The sequence below is a fragment of the Crocodylus porosus genome, unplaced genomic scaffold, assembly GCF_001723895.1.
Source record: "Crocodylus porosus isolate Cpor-Errol unplaced genomic scaffold, CroPor_comp1, whole genome shotgun sequence".
Lineage (NCBI taxonomy): Eukaryota > Metazoa > Chordata > Crocodylia > Crocodylidae > Crocodylus > Crocodylus porosus.
Window position 1 is genome coordinate 19179876 of NW_017728928.1, and position 18278 is coordinate 19198153.

General features: G+C 45.4%; 1 protein-coding gene across 11 annotated transcripts in view; it reads left to right on the plus strand.

Annotated features, from left to right (window-relative positions):
* Window positions 1–6064, plus strand: part of ARHGAP44 (Rho GTPase activating protein 44) — a 180471-nt gene extending 174407 nt beyond the window's left edge. For 9 of the 11 annotated variants that reach the window (XM_019542745.1, XM_019542750.1, XM_019542752.1 and 6 more), the window contains one exon: window positions 4191–6064. In XM_019542745.1, coding sequence (XP_019398290.1) covers window positions 4191–4339 — 149 coding nt within the window. In that variant the 3' untranslated portion in view covers window positions 4340–6064. The remainder of the gene's footprint in view (window positions 1–4190) is intronic. The other 2 variants (XM_019542749.1, XM_019542753.1) reach the window with 1 other exon arrangement.
* Window positions 6065–18278: the final 12214 nt, after the last annotated feature.

Here is an 18278-nt window from a genome sequence, read left to right on the forward strand (position 1 = left end):
GGAGTGAAGTGTACTCTGTCCAAGTTTGCAGGTGATACAAAACTGTGGGGAGAAGTGGACACACCAGAGGGCAGGGAACAACTACAGGCAGGCCTGGACAGGTTGGACAAATAGGCAGAAAACAACAGAATGCAATTTAACAAGGAAAAATGCAAAGTGCTGCACCTAAGGAGGAAAGATGTCCAGCACACCTACTGCCTAGGAAATGACCTGCTCGGTAGCACGGAAGCGGGAAGGGATCTCGGAGCCCTAGTGGACTCCTAGATGAGCATGTGTCGTCACTGTGACGAAGTCATCAGCAAAGCTAACGGCACTTTGTCACGCATCAGCAGATGTTCAAATCAAACAGAACTAAGGAGGTGATACTTCCCCTCTATCGGGCACTGGTCAGACCACGGTTGGAGTACTGCATCCAGTTTTGGGTGCAACACTTTAAGAGGGATGTGGATAACTTGGAGAGGATCCAGAGAAGGGCCACTCATATGGTTAAGGGCTTGCAGGCCAAGCCCTACGAGGAGAGACTCTCACCTGGACCCCTTCAGCCTCTGCAAGAGAAGGTGGAGAGGCAGCCTTGTGGCTGCCTATAAATTCGTCATGGGGGCGCAGAAGGGAATAGGTGACGCTCTACTCACCAAGGCACCCCTGGGGGTTACAAGAAATAATGGCCATAAGCTAGCAGAGAGCAGATTTAGACTGGACATTAGGAGGAACTTCTTCACAGTTAGAGTGGCCAAGGTCTGGAACGGGCTTCCAAGGGAAGTGGTGCTCTCCCCTACCCTGGGGGTCTTCAAGAGGAGGTTAGATAGACATCTGGCTGGGGTCATCTGAACCCAGCACTCTTTCCTGTCTGTGCAGGGGGTCGGGCTTGATGATCTATTGAGGTCCCTTCCGACCCTAGCTTCTATAAATCTATGAAAGTGAAAACAGAATTTGGTGCCTGGTGCAAGAGGACCAGAAGTCTTTATTTAAGTTGTTTGTGTTGGGGAAGAACAATGTTTTAGTGTCAGAGGTGTGGGCACTGTCCCTGGTTCCAGTTCAGTGCATCCCCCTTGGATGGACATGGCAGAAGCACGCCGTACGGGTGAGACATTATGGACTGTCAGTGGCATCTGCCCGTCATGCTACCAATGCACAAAACCTTGTACTCAGGCTTGTGTAGCAAAGTAGCTGTCTCTGTTTTCCATACCAGCTAGGCCAGGGGTCAGCAATATTTTCTGGCAAGAGGCCCGAATGACCTAGCTCAGATTTGAGGTGGGCAGGTACTGGGACATGGGCACCTCCTTCATACCCCTGGGTGCATGACTGCAGTGTGGGTTTGGGAATGCAGCACAGCACAGGCGGAGCTGTCCCTGCCAAAATCAACCAAAGCCACAGCTCCACAGGCCAAATCCAGAAGCACGGGTCTGAATCTGGCCTGTAGGCCATAAACTGCCCACCCCTGGGCTAGCTGGTGCTGAAGCTCCAGGTTTTGGAGGATTGTCCATAGCAAGTGTATCTCAGTCTGTGCTGAGGACTTTCCATAGAGTTCCCTTTCAATCCTTTTAAGTCCAAGGCTGGGCTCTGACATGAAGGGTGGGAGCTTGGGTAACACAGGTTCAGTTTCTTTAACCTTCCACCTGCATCAGCCTTGCCTTCCTTTTAATCTTTCTCTGACCACATACTCAGTGTAACTCCATCCATTAGACACTGAGATAACTGAAAGAGCCCCTTCCACATATGGACAGATAAAAAGCCTCCCACCTTCCATTCACCTTGGTGACTCACCTTCAGCACAGGGTCAAGTCCTGGCTCTGTGACTGGAAGACGTCTCTTTGCTGAGGCTGTTTACACCACTATAAGCCATAGTCCCCTATTTCTGATAAGAAAAAGTGGTGCAGAGGAGAGCAGTGCAGAACTGGTGATAAAAGGGAGTTTTTTGCCCTGGAGTCCCCCCTCCAGTCCCATGCCTGCAAACTCTTTCCATTTCTAGTGGTTAACAATCCTACCTGCACTGGGACTTGGGTCAGCCTCCTCTCACTCGTCCACAGCAGCAATTGGGTTCTGCCTTTTGGAAGGACAGACAGCATTTGGGTCTTCTCCCCTGAGAACATCTGCAGCACAGGGACCCAGAAATGAAGATCAGTCCCTGGACAGGCCTCCTGTCAGTGGGCATGGAAATCCACACAGTGCAAGTGTAGCCATAGTCAGTGCCCTTTGAGGTGGGGAGCAGACTGTCCCCTGGGCTGGGAGGAGGTGCTGGTGCCCATGAGGCTGTAACCTCACCTGCCGGACAGAAGCACTTTGTGTCTCTCCAGCAACATTTTTTATAAGCACAGGAACAGAGTCTACTCCTTCCAGCTGGAGGATTAGACTGATTCAACATAAGGTGCATGACTGAGGGCTAATGGGAATCCAACATCTAACTTCCTACCCGTTGCTCTGCAAATGCCTGCCTCCCTTCTTCCTCTTCTGGGCCTGATCTACTGATCCAAACTTGAAGTTTTAGACACTACCCCCTATCTCGCTGCTAGAGGCCAGCATCTTCCTGCTTTCCCTAGGATCCTTCCTGTGTTTAGCAACTGTGATCTGGCAGAAAGGCCCAGCAGTGTTGCTCCTAGTCAGTCAGTAAGGCCCATTGCTCAAGGAAAAAAGTTCCAATAGGAAAAAAAAGTTACATTAATGTAAGAGTAAAAAGAAACTCTATTATTGGGTTCACAGCAGTTCTATGGCCTGGGGCATGAAGCTCTGCCATAGCATTTGTTCCTGTCCTATGAGGTGGAAATGCTTATAAGAGTAAGCATTACCTTGAATATCTTGAGATGAGTATTATCTCAAGCTCCTCTCCACAGCTCTGCATTTGTAGAGCAAGAGGGAGGCTGGTCATCTCCACCATGATGACTGTGTATTACAGCAGAGTCCAGAGACCATCCAGATCATGATCCCATTAACGCTGCACTGTTCCTAACCTCCAGCCCAAACAGCTGACCGTCCAGTGTCAGTGTCCAAGTGATACCTCTGTGCCCCTCCCAGGGACCAGGCAAGGGACAACCTTACCAGCAAAATCTGAACTCTTTGGGTAGATGTTTGAATGTTGGGGTCATCTTGATTCCTCTGCTTCTCTGCATACACAGGGCCCGTGCCTGAGATTTCTCTGGACTTTGAAGGAGGGAGACCCTCCTGCCATGAGCAAGGCACCCTCACTGCTGTCTCTCTCTGTCTCTCTCTCTGTCTCGTGTTCCCCTCCCACTGATTGCTTGGTTCTCTAATTAAGCCATTCTGTGAACCTCTAGTAAAGAGCCCAAGAGCCTTGCAGACCACATCCAACTGGGATGTGTAAGAGTTAGAGGTAGGTGGAGGAGCTTTGTCTTTAGTTTTTCAGGTCCTTCTTGGTTGGGGTGCAGTTTTGCAGAACGAAACAGAATTCAGAACTTAGGAGATCCATTTTCTGAGGTACTCCAAAGTTCAAGAAGGTTGGCTCCAGAGCTTTTCTTTTGACCCATCTGTAGCAAGAATTATACTCTATGTTCACAAATACTATCAATTGCCTCCGGCCTAAAAAAGATAGAAGGGGCTGAATATGGGCATCTTAGAAAGAAGAGATTTAAGAAATATCCATCAATAGGTGAGAGGTAGTAGGTTCCCTAGTATGAGACCTACCATACAAATCCCAGATCCTGTCCTGCACATGTTTATATCTAGATTAGACAAAACAATTGCAAGCATGCTTTGGGGACCAGTCTTGCACTGTCATTGGAGCATCTGTGATGGCTTAGTAGCATTTTCCAGCTCTGTCTGTGATGAAAAATGATTGACAGGGCCTCCGCAAGTTTCAAATGAGTAATGATCTAATACTGAAAAGGGGCAAAAGAAAGTGCTAGACCATACAGCTTGAAAACTAGCTGCTGGGCATGGACACTTGGCATGTGGCACTGGTGAGAAGGATCAGAGAGAGGTGCCAGTTGCTTGGGCAGTGATACCTAATGCAGGAGAGACTCAGAAGAGGATGCAAAAATGATGGAAGGTACAAATCAAGTCTTTATTATGACATCCCTGTTCTCTGACATTAACAATGTACTAGCCCTTAGAAGCATACTTGCTGCTAAGAAAAAAGCAATGCCTCCCAAGCTCCTTTTTCCCCAATATCACGCATATACATTAGCACTTTCCCCTGCAGCAGCCTTTTAACACTGCTTTTCTGTACCCAATTTCAGATCTCGTCCACTTTGATATCCCTTCTATACATATAGAGATTGATACTGCACTCCACCGGGATCCACTGGAACATATCCAGAGACATTCAGTAACAAGGAAAGGTGATTTGGAAGAGGAGGAGGAAGAGTCGGAAAGCACCGCCCTATGACGCACAGTCCCTTTCCCATGGTGACTCTTGTACATACATGTGATCCCATTAGCACTCCTGGGGGAGGCACCTCCCACGATCTTGCCAAGTTTCCTTTCAGTCGGGGCTCCGTTCATCTGCTGCCAGCGTGAGATGGACAGATGTGTGCTGAGAAAATGGGATAGCCGGTCTCAGTGGCGAATGCATTTCTGGTGCAATTTCTGTTTCTTATTTGTCTGTTTGTTTTGCCTTATCCGAACTTTGCCTTTTGACTTGGTGCCTAATTACCTCCCTTTCAAGTTTTGAACCTTTTTCCAAAAATAGTCTTCTGTCTGCCCGAGCACGTGCACTCACTCTCCCTCTCTCTCCGTTTCATTTGGCTCAAGGGAGAAAGGGGCAGGTGGTCCTTGCAGCTGTGGTGCCCAATAGGCTTGGCTCAGGTTTCACCTCTGTCACGAAATGGGTGGGAAGTGGCTGTTCTCTGTCCCCTTAGTCTGTAGCTGGTGAAATCCTTCCCGTCTGCCCCAGCTGTACTGCTTTGTTGTTAATGCCCATTTTGTCTCCATCCCTTGCATAAAAGTCAAGGAATGAGAACTATTTCCATATCACAGAGATAGGGAAGTGTCACTTTCTGTGTCCTCCTTAACCATGAAAGGCCGGTGTTTTCTAAACTGCCTGCCAAAATGAAAGCTTTAGGATGATCCCTGCAGGTGTCTCTTCAAAGGGGATGGATGTTTAGCCCCGTGGGAATCTCAGCAGTGTTTCATAGTATCCAAATATTTTGCCTGGGTTTTCTTTTTCCTGCTGGTCTGTCTGACTACTTCCAGTTGGCAGGGAAATTGCTCCTCGTCTGAAACGCAGAGAGAGACTTGGTAAGGTATCAGGGAAGTAGGTATGATCATTCTTCTTATGTTCGCTTGCTCTCGTCGGTACAGCAGTTGGGAGTGTTACGAATGTGCACACAACTTGCGAAGAGGGAGTAGGCTCTGGTGTTGTGAATGGGATTGTGCGATACCTCTTTGTTTTGAGAGGCGTTGTGGTCTGAATAGCAATAATGTGCTTTTGTCTCCCCCAGGCCATGCTTCAGCAGGTGGGGTCTAGCCCAGATGGACAACCTTGCCTTTTGGCTCACTACTCTCCAGTGAGATGTCCTTGTCCCTGCCCTACCCCGTGCTACCAGTTCGTTCATCAATATTTGGAAAGAGTGAGGATATGGTGGGGGAATCTGGCAGCAGGGACAAGTGATGAGTAGTGACCTGATTGCAGTTTGCTCCAGTGCTGAGCCTTAGCTAACTTTTGTGGTGGTGTGGAGCAGAGGTTTTGGTTGTGCATGCAAAGACTTATTTAACCTTTTATCCTTTTGAAAGAGATATATATATATATCTGCCCACATAGATATATATATTATATATTTGTATATATAAAATATATATATTTGTTTTATTTGAGCCATTCCATCTGAACTGGTGTACAAATGTAAAGTGTAAATTTAACTGCTTAGCATTCCCCAGCCCCCCTCCCTCTCCCCCTTCCCAGTCCCAGGTCCAATATAAATGTATAAAGTGTATTCTCTTACAGCAGTATTTGCCAGGTAGGATGTTATAGCTTTTGCACAGGTCATAACTGCAACTCATCACCCAAACTGTAATGGGGAAAGGGGTCAGGGTGGTAGGGGAAAAATCACATGAAGTAAGTGTTCAAATTGCTGTCAAAGCTGTTATTAAAACTGGGTTTCTTCTCCTCAAATACATTATCTTCTTGTATTTACAACAGTTCCTCCAGAAGGACTGAAAGCCTATATCTTGTCTCAAAACAGTGACATAGACCACACCCCAGGCAGCTTCTTAAAGGAAGAAACCACCTGATTTCCTCTCTTGTGCCACACTCCACGCTCTTGCCGAACAATGTTCTCATTAAAGTAGAATCAACTTCTCCCCTCTGGTGGTCCCATGAATGCAGTTTTTGTGGTGCCTCTAATGTTGCTGTGGTGAGGGGAGTGACAGTTCATCAGGAAGCAAAGCTTGCCTTCATCTCTTTCTCTTCCTCCAAATGTTATCCTACTATCCAGCACCTTCTGAGTAAAATAAGTAGCCATGTCTCCAGTGGATTTCATTGAGTGCCTGATGCTTGTTGGGTATGGTTAATTGTGTGTTTAAGTGAGCAAGGTCGTGTGCATATCCCTGATGGCAGTTTCGCAAAATAGCACTGGTGCAGTGCTCAGTCTGAGTACAAGCCTGAAGAAAAGTACAGTGACAGAAGAATAACAATAACAGGATCTGTCCTGCTGTTGTATGAAGTGTCAGTGAAAAATGGCATGGCAGAGCTCCATAGGGACCTTTAACCCATCTCCCCAGAGGAAATCTGCTCTGTTCTTAAGTGAAAAGGCACTTTTCCTACCCATCAGCCCTTTGTTATCAGCCTAGGAGCTGAGGATCAAGCCAAGCTCTTTCCTTCTCACATCACCACCGATGGATGTGGTTCTTCAGGCCAGATTAGACCGTGAGTGACTCTAGAGCTCCTCTGCTGTCTTCCAGCTCTCCCCCCAGCGGCACCTGTTGCCCTCCAAGGGTCTGCACAGGTGCAATGGATGGAAATGCAGTTAACACCTCTGCTGGTGCATGAGGAGGAACTGATCCCAGCCCCCTCCCCTCTAGCGGGGCTGGCTCTGCAGAGCTCACGAAAGGAAAAAGCCAAACAAACGTATTTTGGGGTCTTGTCTGCTCCCACCGTTCAATGAAATAACTTCCCTTTGGTTCAGTGGAGCAGGATTGAGCCCACAGTCACTAACACCAGCAGATAAAACATTCAGTAGAATTTGACTATGTGCTTTTGTGCTGCTTTGAATCTGGGCATCAACTGGTCCGTTACTAAGTTCCGACTGAAACTGCACAGGTCCAAGCTTATGATCACTCGCAAAGAGGCTTAACCTCACCTGAATACCAGTCCCATTGATTTCAAGTATAACCAGAAGCATTTGCAGAATCAGTCTTGGACTTTCTTGGTTAGTATCAAGACAGTTTTTTTTTTAGAATATACCAACTCCCAAAATTGAGGTGGGGAAACTATACCAGCTCCCAGCTTTGTTCTCCAAAGGCAAACATGCTTTGTTTCCTTTGCTAGACCTGGAATAGTTGGGAACTGAGGATCCAGGGTACAGAATCTTCTGGGTTTTAATCTTGTTTCAGCCAGTTCCAAAGTGAAAATCATTTCTTCAACATTTTCCTCAGTGACCTGGAAGATGGCATAGCGTGCACCCTCAGCAAGTTTGCAGATGACACCAAGCTGGGGGGAGTAGTAGATATGCTGGAGGGAAGGGCTAGGATTCAGAGACCTCAATACATTGGAGGATTGGATCAAAACAAGTCTCATGAGGTTCAATAAGGACAAGTGCAAAGTCCTGCACTTAGGATAGAACAATCCCATGCACCAGTACAGGTTGGGGTTGACTGGCTGGGCAGCAGCTCTGCAGAAAAGGACCTGGGGGTTACAGTGGACAGTAAGCTGACCATGAGCTACCAGTATTCCCTTGTTGCAAAGGCAGCTAATGGCATAATGGGCTGCATTAATAGGAGGTTGCCAGCAGATCTCAGGAAGTGATTATTCCCCTCCATTTGCCACTGGTGAGGCCACATCTGGAGTACGATTGCCCAGTTTTGGGCCCCCCACTACAGAATGTGGACAAGCAGAGGAGGGCAATGAAAAATTTTAGGGGACTGGGGCACATGACTTAGGAGGAGAGGCTGAGGGAAGTGGTCTTATTTAGTCTGGAAAAGAGAAAACCGAGAGGGGATTTAATAGCTGACTTCAGCTACCTGAAGGGAGGTTCAAAAGAGGATGGAGCTGGACTATTCTCAGTGGTGGCAGATGACGAAACAAGGAGCAATGGTCTTGAGTTGAGGCAAAGGAAGATTAGGTTAGATATTAGGAAAAAACTTCCTCGTTAGCAGAGTAGTAAAACACTGGAACAGGTTACCCAGAGAGGTTGTGGATTCTCCATCTTTGGAGGATTTTAAGGCCCAGCTAGACAAAGTCCGGGCTGGGATGATATAGCTGGAGATGGTCCTGCTTTGAGCAGGGGGTTGGACTAGATGTGACCTCCTGAGATCCCTTCCAACCCTAATTTTAAATTATTTTATGATGCTATGAAACACGTCTGGTATCTCCCTCTTCACCGCCTTTTTTTGTCTTAATGGTGTTTTAAATGCAAACACAAAGCATGTGCTTTTTCCTAAGAAATGTGGGCCAGACTTTACTTTTAAACTGTCTCATAAAAACAGATAAAACAACGTGTCTTCCCTACCTCTGACCCCTTTTCCAGGCCTAATGTATGATAGTTGGGAGTCCTTATTTAATTTACAGAGCGTATATTATAAAAAAAACTTTATTGTGTTACATGGATATAGGAAAGATTACTCCTTCCCTTTTCCCTCAGAAATATCCAAATTATTGGTTGTTCATTTGCACTGCAGTAATTCCTAGCTGGTTCAGGACTGGGTTGCTATGTTAGCAGCTGTACAACCGTGTATGATTGGAAAACACATTTTTAAAACAATAGGAAAAACACACATGAATAACCATAATGTTATAATTGATGAAACGCTTGGGCTTAGTAACCCTTGCAAATATCTTGAATTTGTGGTTGCACTGAAGAAAGATGAACTTTCATTTCCTCATCCACCAAAAGAGTTCTGTCTCTCAAAACAGGTGAGAGTGTTTCTGACGCTATGGTTTCCTGTTTGAAATCTCAGGATTTATCTTGTGAATTATGTAGGTGTTTGCACACCTAAGAGTGCCAATATTGTATGGCACCCCATGGCATGCCTAAAAAGTTCTTATAATACCCTAGGGTTCTGCATCACCCTGGTTGAGAATCACTGAATTTGAGGGTACCAGGTGGGTTCTGTTAAGGAAGTAGGAAGACCTCAGGAAGAAAACTAATTAAAATCCTCCATTATTTTCCCCAAAATTTTGTGTTTGGGGGCTTTACTATTCTTTGCAATCCAAGACAGGTTTGTTTTGGGAATGCATTGCCTAGGACAGTGGTTCTCAAGCCCTTTTAAATTCAAGGCACCCCTCTATAACTTTTCTGAATTTACTAGCACCCTCTTTCAAAAACTAATGTCATTCATTTTTTGACTACAGAAAAATAATGGAGCGATGATTCTGTTGCAAAAACTCAGAAAGATTACAACAGGTGAAACATTTTTGATGCTATGGATTGCTATTTGAAATCTCTGGGTTCACCTGACCTTACCTCGTGTAGGTGGCATCGAATGGTGCTAATACTGTACAGCCCTCCACAACACCCTTAAAAGGATCTCATGTCAACCTCAGTTGAGAATCGCTGCCTTAGGACCAAATGGGCAGTAGGGCAGTATAGAGAGCTTCATGGCTCCACTCATTGCTTTTTTCCTTCTGTAAGTTGGCACTGGCAGCGGCTGTGCTATGGAGTAGTTCCCTGATTTTAGTGCTCAGGAATGCATGGAAAGACCATCGTTGGCAGCCTCTGCATAGGTACACAAACGCACAGAGATTCCCTAGACCCCCACCTCCCCCCAATCCATTTTTTCCCCAAGAGGCCCTGCTGTCTGTGTATATTGTGAATCTATGAGTTGTCAAAATCTTTAGGTATATTCAATGTAATGTAATGTAATAGCATTGCACCAGTTTTACCACTTGTGTAAGCAGGTGCAAGTCCTTTGGCCCCATTTCTCCTTAAATGAGCAGTAAGTGAGTTATCTCCCTCTCAGCGAGCTATTGTGGTTGTGTGGATAGAACCACTGCACCCATCCAGGCTTTCCAGGTGAGGCACTCACATGACTCCTGTGATCACTGGAATAAAAAGGATACCTGACATTTTCCCTGCATTTCTTTTATATTCTAGAGCTGCAACAGGGATGGAGCCAGACCAAATAATTATCTGTGTCAGCAGCAAAAAAAGATTGTGAGTGTCTGAGTGAATGCAGAAAAGCAATCCACAATCCACAGGATGCTGAAATGTCATTCAGCCAAGAGCTGCAGATCCAAACCATTACTTGAGGTTTATTCATTAGCTATTAAAATTTGAAATTGATTAACTGGTGATACTTTAGGGCTCTTCATTCATTCCAATTCCAATTGCTTTTCATTCCACAGATTGGGAGTGTCTAGTACAATCAGCTCTGGTCTAGGGACAAGTGTCATCAGCAGCACAGAATTTAGAGAAAGAGCATTGCAGAAGGCAGGCAGTGCACTCTGGTAGGCCAGGTCGACATCAGCAAATAGCATCAATCCAACTCTCACTGTAGCTGTACTGAAATGTGCCCCTAGGTGCTATGGATGCTGATTGGAAGGTACAATCTCAGTTAATAGAAATCGCTGCTTTCCTTTGTCTAAAGTAGGGGTTTCCAAAGATGTAACTGTACCAATTTATATTGCAAAGACTTAAATTGATCCTAATCTGCAGTGTAACCAAGGACCTGTCCTATCCTTGACTATACATTTGCAGGCCCACTGTAGCATCATAGTATACTGCTCTCATAATTTATGAGTCCTTTCTTTCTAGGATAGCTACATGCTTTATTAAAATGTGCCTTGATTAGGCCTCCCAACTAGGACTAGAGGGCTCATGTGTGACCAATTTCTGTATATTTGATGCATTTTGCTTTTCTCAGTGAGTTGCTCTTGAACAATTTATGATTTGCTTGACCTTGTTTCAGATTTTAAAATTACCAAATAATCCATTGGGTTTTGACAAGATTGTGGGAAGCATGGGGTTAAAATGTGCAGTTCTTTATCTACCCCTAAGTGGTTTAACTCTTTATTCTGACAAAGAGACAGAAAAGCCTGTCATGCAGAAGGCCTTGATCTCTAGGTATAGAAGATTTATCGCTGATGACTGGAATTCAAAACCGTAGAGGCAGCCCTAGGAAGAAGCTTTTCGTAAATAAAGTCCTCATCACTTTGCCTTCCCAAAAGTACTTGGGAATGTCTGTTTTCCCCCTTATTGTCTATATTTCATAGAATCATAGAGAAGTAGGGCTGGAAGGGACCTCCACAGGTCATCTAGTCCAACCCCCTGCCTGAGGTGACAGGATCATTCCTATCCAAACTATTCTATACAAATCTATTGTTTAACTGATTAGCAAAACTACACACTCAACCCTGACACACCCAGAAGACATAACATCCTAATCTGCTACACATAAAGCAGACCATGGCAGCCAACATCCTGCTGCAAAAAGACTGTTAAAGAAAACTCAAATTTATACTTCCATGAAATACTCACCCACACAAAACACAACTGAGCTTCATGAAACAAAAGCAGACAATGATTATTTTCACCAACTACTCTTTCTACCACTGCATGTTTTAGTTGTGCTTTCCAGGTGGTCTGTTCTCAGCCCCACAGTGCTATCCAGTAGGGCTGTGCGAAGCGGAAGTGTTTCATTTCTACCAGCGTCTTGACATTTTGACAGAACAGTGTGTCATTTCGACTTTTGTTTCGAGTCGAAACGGCTGTTCGTTTCGTCAAAATATTTTGCCGTTTCAACATATCGTCCATAGGATATAATGGGGAAGATTGAAACAGGTTATAACTTTGTCATTTCTGGCCAGAATAGGATGAGTCTTGCAGGAGTGGTAGCCTCATCTAGGAGCATGATGTGTGCCAAGTTTCATGAAGGTAGATGCAGGGGGTTCAGAGAAACTGCACCCCAAAATGGTGAGAGAAAAACTCATGTCACTTATATGTGTGAGCCACAGCAGGGTCAGAATTGCAGGCATGCTAGCCCCTGCTGAGACAATGAAGCCTGACAAGTTTCAACAAGTTAGGTGTAGGGGGTTCAGAGAAATTGCACCCAAAATCTTGAGCGCCAAACTCCTGTCACTTGCATGTGAAGCCACAGTGGGGTCAAAACTGCAAGCTTGCTAGCCCCTGCTGTGGCCATGAAACCTGCCAGCTGTCAACGACATGGATGCAGCAGGGCTCGGGGTTCTGGGACCCTGTACCTCTGACTGTTGACAGGCAAAACTCGTGACATTGGTGCTTGTGACATTGTGTCTGTCTTATAGAGGTGCACCCTTCCTGATACTGGGGCCTCTGCACAGCATGGCACTGTGCCCCAGTGAGGCCTCCTCCTCCCCTACAGTCTCATCCCAGTCTACCACTGTAAAGGATGGCAGGTGAAAATAATGTAGCTGGCTCAACAGCAATAGCACCAGCAGCATCTAAGGTAGCCAAGCAGAACTGGCACAGTGCTTTTCTTATTATAGAGGAATTGGCAGCAAGAAGTAAAGAGCATATCCAGGGAAAGCACCCTTTCTCTGCAACATGCCGGAGAACCTGGTACAGTTTCACTGGCTCATGCACCCAGGTGTCCAGTCCTTGCTTGCTGTGCTGTTATATTTGCATACTAGTGGTGCAGTGATTCCCTTATGGAATGGGAAATACTGGTGTGAGAGCCTTATACTGGTATACCTGGGTCCATGCTAGATGTACAGGCATGTCTATGAGGTAGTTAGCTGTGTGAGCTTCTAAAGTGTCACCCTGCCATGTTCTGCCTGACTTCAAACTAATTGGCTCAGACAGGCCTGAGCTTTCATAGGCAATAGCCAGCTTTGCCATACAAGAGGTCTCCCTCAAGATCTCGCTGGACTGCTATTCTTCCATCATGGCTTCTTCAGGACCTAGAAGCTAGTTTTGGTGACCCAGTCTGTGGAAGATGCCAATGTGGAAGACCTCCTCATGGAGCCATGGCTATATAATATAATACTCACCATTAGTGGGCAGGGTTGGAAATCCATTCTCACAAGGCTCATGGGGTCGCCCACGTGCCATCCCACCAATCACTCTAGGAAGTGAAAGCCATCTTATAACCCCCATAATATTCTCTTATCTCAAGCAAGTCCTGTTGGAAGATGCCCCCTACCAACTTCTATCTTGTGTTATTGGGTCTTGTCCCCCTAGCACCCCACACAACCCCCCCATTCAGTATCTTGGCAACTGGCTTCCTGTAAACATACATAAGTACTCAGGTTCAACATGATCCACTTCCTTACTCTTCATCCTACTTCAACATCAAGCATTAGGACTTTCTGTCACTTGTGGATGATGAGGATCCTGGTTTATCAGTCTTTACTTTATCCTGTTCCCACCAGTTATAAACTGGAGACCCCTGCATGAGGATAGACTTGTTATTGGCATGGGTTTCAGCATCTCCTAATGTTTGACTGTCCTGTGGGAAAAGGGGGATGCTGGTATACCCCTAAATAGAGGAAGTCAGGCTGGCTAGAAGAGGGCATTGGGGAGATAGCCCAAGTTTCAGCTTCTCTAGAACCACATGCTGAGTTTCTGGCTGCCCTACCCTCTCACAAACTCACCTTTGCATTTCCCACCCCACAAAGTCACAAGACCTCCTCATTAATCTTCCTTCACACTCCCTGCATCCAGTAAAGTCATCGTGTGTATGTGGTGGCAGAAAGGTTCACTTACAGCATCGGAGGAAGACGCTCCCTGTTCTCAGTTCCCATCTCCAATCCTGGCCCAGCCCAGAGTTGTAACTGGAAGGCTGGCACAGCACTCGCTGCTGGTGAAACTGAATCTTTGTGATGTCACTGCTACTATAGAAAACAGGAGTCGACACCGTGAACATCAGGTTTGGCCGTAAAAGAGCACAGGAAGTTGAGAAAGGCAACATCAAGTCTGGCAGGGTCATCACAGCAGGTCAACACTTTACAGTCCTGTTGGAAGATACCCCCTACCCACTTCCAACCTCTGTCATTGAGTCCGAAGATGTCTCAGGAAGCTGACTGGTTACCCAGTCAGGCAAGTATGTGTAAAGTAGACCTCTACAAACCTGAAGGACCAGGACTAGGACTGAGTGATCTGTTTTGTCAATGTCTCCAGTCTGAATGTAAAAGACAAAAATCTGAAAGCAAAGAAAGCTGCAAACTAGTCCAGCAACATGTCTGACCATTCAAATGAACTCGAAAATATGGAGGAAAAGGAGGTCATTGTAATAAAAGACAATGAAGAACAAAATCAGTCTAAGACTGAAGGAGCAGTTTGTCTTTTTAAACAAAGTTCAACTGATGAACTTGGTATTGTGAGCTGGCTCAGCAATGACCCTTGGAAATATGTAGTTGGAGTCAATCATGCAATCCACAGAAACACAAAGGTAGTAACAGCTTCAAAGATCCATCACTGTTCCAGAACAATGACACTTCAATTAAGGTGTCCTGGTGCTCAAGAAAGAAACAAGACCGACACTGGATGTGCGCTTGCTTCAACAGCTTCATTCACCAGAACCCTCATAGTAAGCTACCATCTCCCAAAGCATCTCAAGAGAGAACTGCTAAGGGAGAAGATTATTCAGGCTGCAAGAGAACATCATTTTTCCATGGCAAAGGTGTCCAATCAAAAGGGCTGCAACCAAGGAGAAAAATCTTAAGAGAAGATTATATATCTGGAAATGTGTACTTGCTTCAACTGCTTCTTTCACTGAGGCCCTCGTGGTAAGCCACCATCTCCCAAGTCATCTCAAGAGAGGACTACTAAGGGACTACTAGCAGGGACTTCTTAAAGCTCTAGCAGGAGAAGATAAGGGACAATCCAGATCTCAAAGTCTAGCATGTACATCCCTTAAAGGAAGGTCCCAGGACCCAAAATCTCAAGCCCTAAAGTTTACAGCAATGAAAAGTGAAACACACACCTCTAAGATTTGCTTCCTTTTTTCCTTGTCTTTTCCAGAGCCATGCACTGGGACTCTTTTTTTAAGTGACATAAATGCTAGACTTCATATATCTATTCAGCAGTGCTTTTCTGAAGGCTTACATAAAGATGACTGAGATTTGCTTCCTTCTTTTTCCTTGTCTTTTCCAATTGTCTTCATGGCATAAAACTAATACAAACAAAATTGTCTTTGTGAACATAAATGTCATTATTTAAAGGTTGTTGGGTTTCATTTAAGCACACTTAAATTCCACACTTCCCTTCACTATTTCACCATTTCAGCTTCTCCAGCAATCCTGAACATCTCCAATGCCATCATACCTTTTCCTTCCCAATATTCAACACCTTCCCACCATGAAAGGAACAGGTCAGTTCTAAAATAAATCAGTGAAATAAAGTACAAATGACATAATGTCTTCTAAATGTTGTGAAACGTTGGGAAGATAACAGTGAGAAAAGTGGATTCTTTTGGGACAGATGTGCCATCTGGTTCTGGACTACCTTTGAAAGGTACAAACAGGGAGGCTTTGAGTTCTCTCTCCCAAATCCTTAAAGCTTATCTCAGAAAATAATGGGAATCATGTTGATTCAAACACTTTAAGGAAGTTTTTGGACAATATCAAAATGAATGCCTTCTTGTGCCCAACTTTGTAAAAAGTTTCTTGCTTAGAGGAACGGGATGCTCACAATGTTCTCTTTTGCCAGAAAGCCATAAAACTGTGCAAAGCAATTGAACCTCAGCACGTCACCTGAGAACTAAAGAAATGCTCTATCCCAAGAGTGAAAACTTTGGGCCTGTTTTATTTGCCTCATGTAGCTGCCTGCCTTCTTATTTCCAGATGCTTGTTACTGTATTTTATCACATTTAATCACCAGACCTGCCCCCTATAGTGATGATGTCAAGGATTGCTTTCTGCCTTGTACAATAATCCATTCATATAAAACATCTAAATGGTTTCCATGGGAACTTGGGAGCTCAGCTCACTGTACAGAGGCAAATTCCCATTTACATTCTGTGGATAAATATTGCACCCAGCTCTCAGAGAAAGTACACTTGGGAGGTTGTGCCGAGGCTGGGAATGAGCAGATGTTTGAGTCTCTTGGCCTAGAAAAAGAGAAATCTTTAGTAAAAGGCAAAAGATTTATGCAATCTTGAAAATCAGGGGCAAGAAGGAACAAAACTGAAGAACTTCCTTTATCATATGCATACCAGATGCCAAATGCCCTCAAAGACTTAGCCACAGTGGGCTCTGACATGGCTCTGACATGACAGGATCACTCAATTTACTGACTGCACTGAGTTTGCTGGGGATCCATAATTTTTTTAATCCACTGGTTATATCACTGGCTGAGCATGTCTAAACATGTAGTCATGCATGCCTAAACTTAATGTGCCTTTGTTTACAGCATATTAAGGTGATTTAGGTGCATGTCTACATGTAGATGTAATGCTAATGCACATTAAGGCCCATTAAATTTAGGCTGGCATAACTACGCTGTGTTAGCCCACATGTAGCCATGCGTGTATGCAGTGCATGGATTGCACGCCACATTCATGCACATTAAGCATTTACATGTGGGCTAATGCGACTTAGCTATGCCAGCTTCAATTTGGTCCTTGCTTTAAGCAGGTATCAAATTTAGGCAGGATTAGCCCAAAATCATCATTTTTAAGGCGCATTAAGGGCACACATGCACCCTTAATGCACTTTTAAAATGGCAGTTTTAGGCTAATCCTGCCTAAAAGGGGCACGTATAGACAAGCCTGCTGTTACATTTCATGCGGTTGCTCCTATGTCAAGCCAGATACGTTGTATGTGACTAGAGAATATCTTACAGAGAGACAGCCAGTCTTAATCTGAAGATGCCAGGGGATGGAGGACCAACTTTTTCTTTCAGGAAATTGTCCAGTAACTAATTACACTCATTGTTAAATATTGGTGTCTTATTACTAATTTGATTTTCAGCTTCCAGCCCTTGATTTAAGTTTGACCTCTGCTAAACTGGAGCCCCTCCATTGCTCTGCTCTTCCCTGGTAGGTACTTCAACAATCAAGTTCCCCTCCACTCTTCTTACATATAAACTAGAGGAGCTTGAGCGCTTGCTCCAGGCCTTCAAGTATTTTGTATGTTTGCTTGTTGCCCTGCCCAAACATTTTCACATTCTTTGCAAAATGAGGCCTACAAAACTGTGTACTATTTTCACTGCTGCCATAGACAAAGGCAAAATTACCTTTCCGTCTTTAATTTTCACTTCATATACACAGGGATAGCATCAACTCTATTTTCCCCATAGCATCACACTGAGAGGTCAAAGGGGTTTTGCCCATTATTAGGGACCTACCAAATTCATGGCAGAAGTGGATTGTGTGGCAGCACCTTTAATATTGCAGGTCCGTCCCCTGCCCCCCCCCCCCCCGACTGGTGGAGGGGCCCCATTTGCTTATGATTAGTAGGAGAGCAAAAACTGCAGTTTTAAATATGAGCCCATTTTTGCCTCCTGCTGCTGACTGGCCGAGGGGCCCCAGCAGCCCTGCTGCTTGCTGCTGACCAGCAGGGAGGCAAAAACGGCGTCATGTTTAAAACTGCGGTTTTCACTTCCCTGATAAACCGAAAGCAAAAACCGGTTTTAAACACGATGCCTCTTTTGCCTCTCCGCTGGTCAGCAGAAACAACGGAGTTGTTGGTGGCCCTTGGCCAATCAGCAGCAGGAGGCAAAAATGGCACCATATTTAAAACTGCAGTTTTCACCCCCTTGCCAGTCATGAGCGATTGGGGGCCCCATCACCAGCAAGTGGCAGGGGAGAGCCATGGGGGGGAACCTGCAGGATTAAAGGTGCTATGCAGCCCACTTCTGACTTGAATTTGGTAGCTCCCTACCCATCATGCTCCCTCGATCCTCCCCAGAGTTGTTGTTTCACAGTTCCCTAGTTTCATAGTTGGTCGGGTCAGAAGGGACCTGAGTAGATCATCGAGTCCGACCCCCTGCCATGGCAGGAAAGAGTACTGGGGTCAAACAACCCTGGCAAGGTGATTGTCTAGCCTCCTCTTAAAGACCCCCAGGGTAGGGTTCCAGATCCTAGCCGCCCTGACTGTGAAGTCGCGCCTCCTGATGTCTAGCCTAAACCTACCCTCTGCCACCTTGTGACCATTATTCCTGGTCACTCCTGGCGGTGCTCCGGGGAACAGGGACTCCCCCAGTGCCTGCTGGTCCCCCCGACTAGTTTGTAACAGGCCACTAGATCCCCCC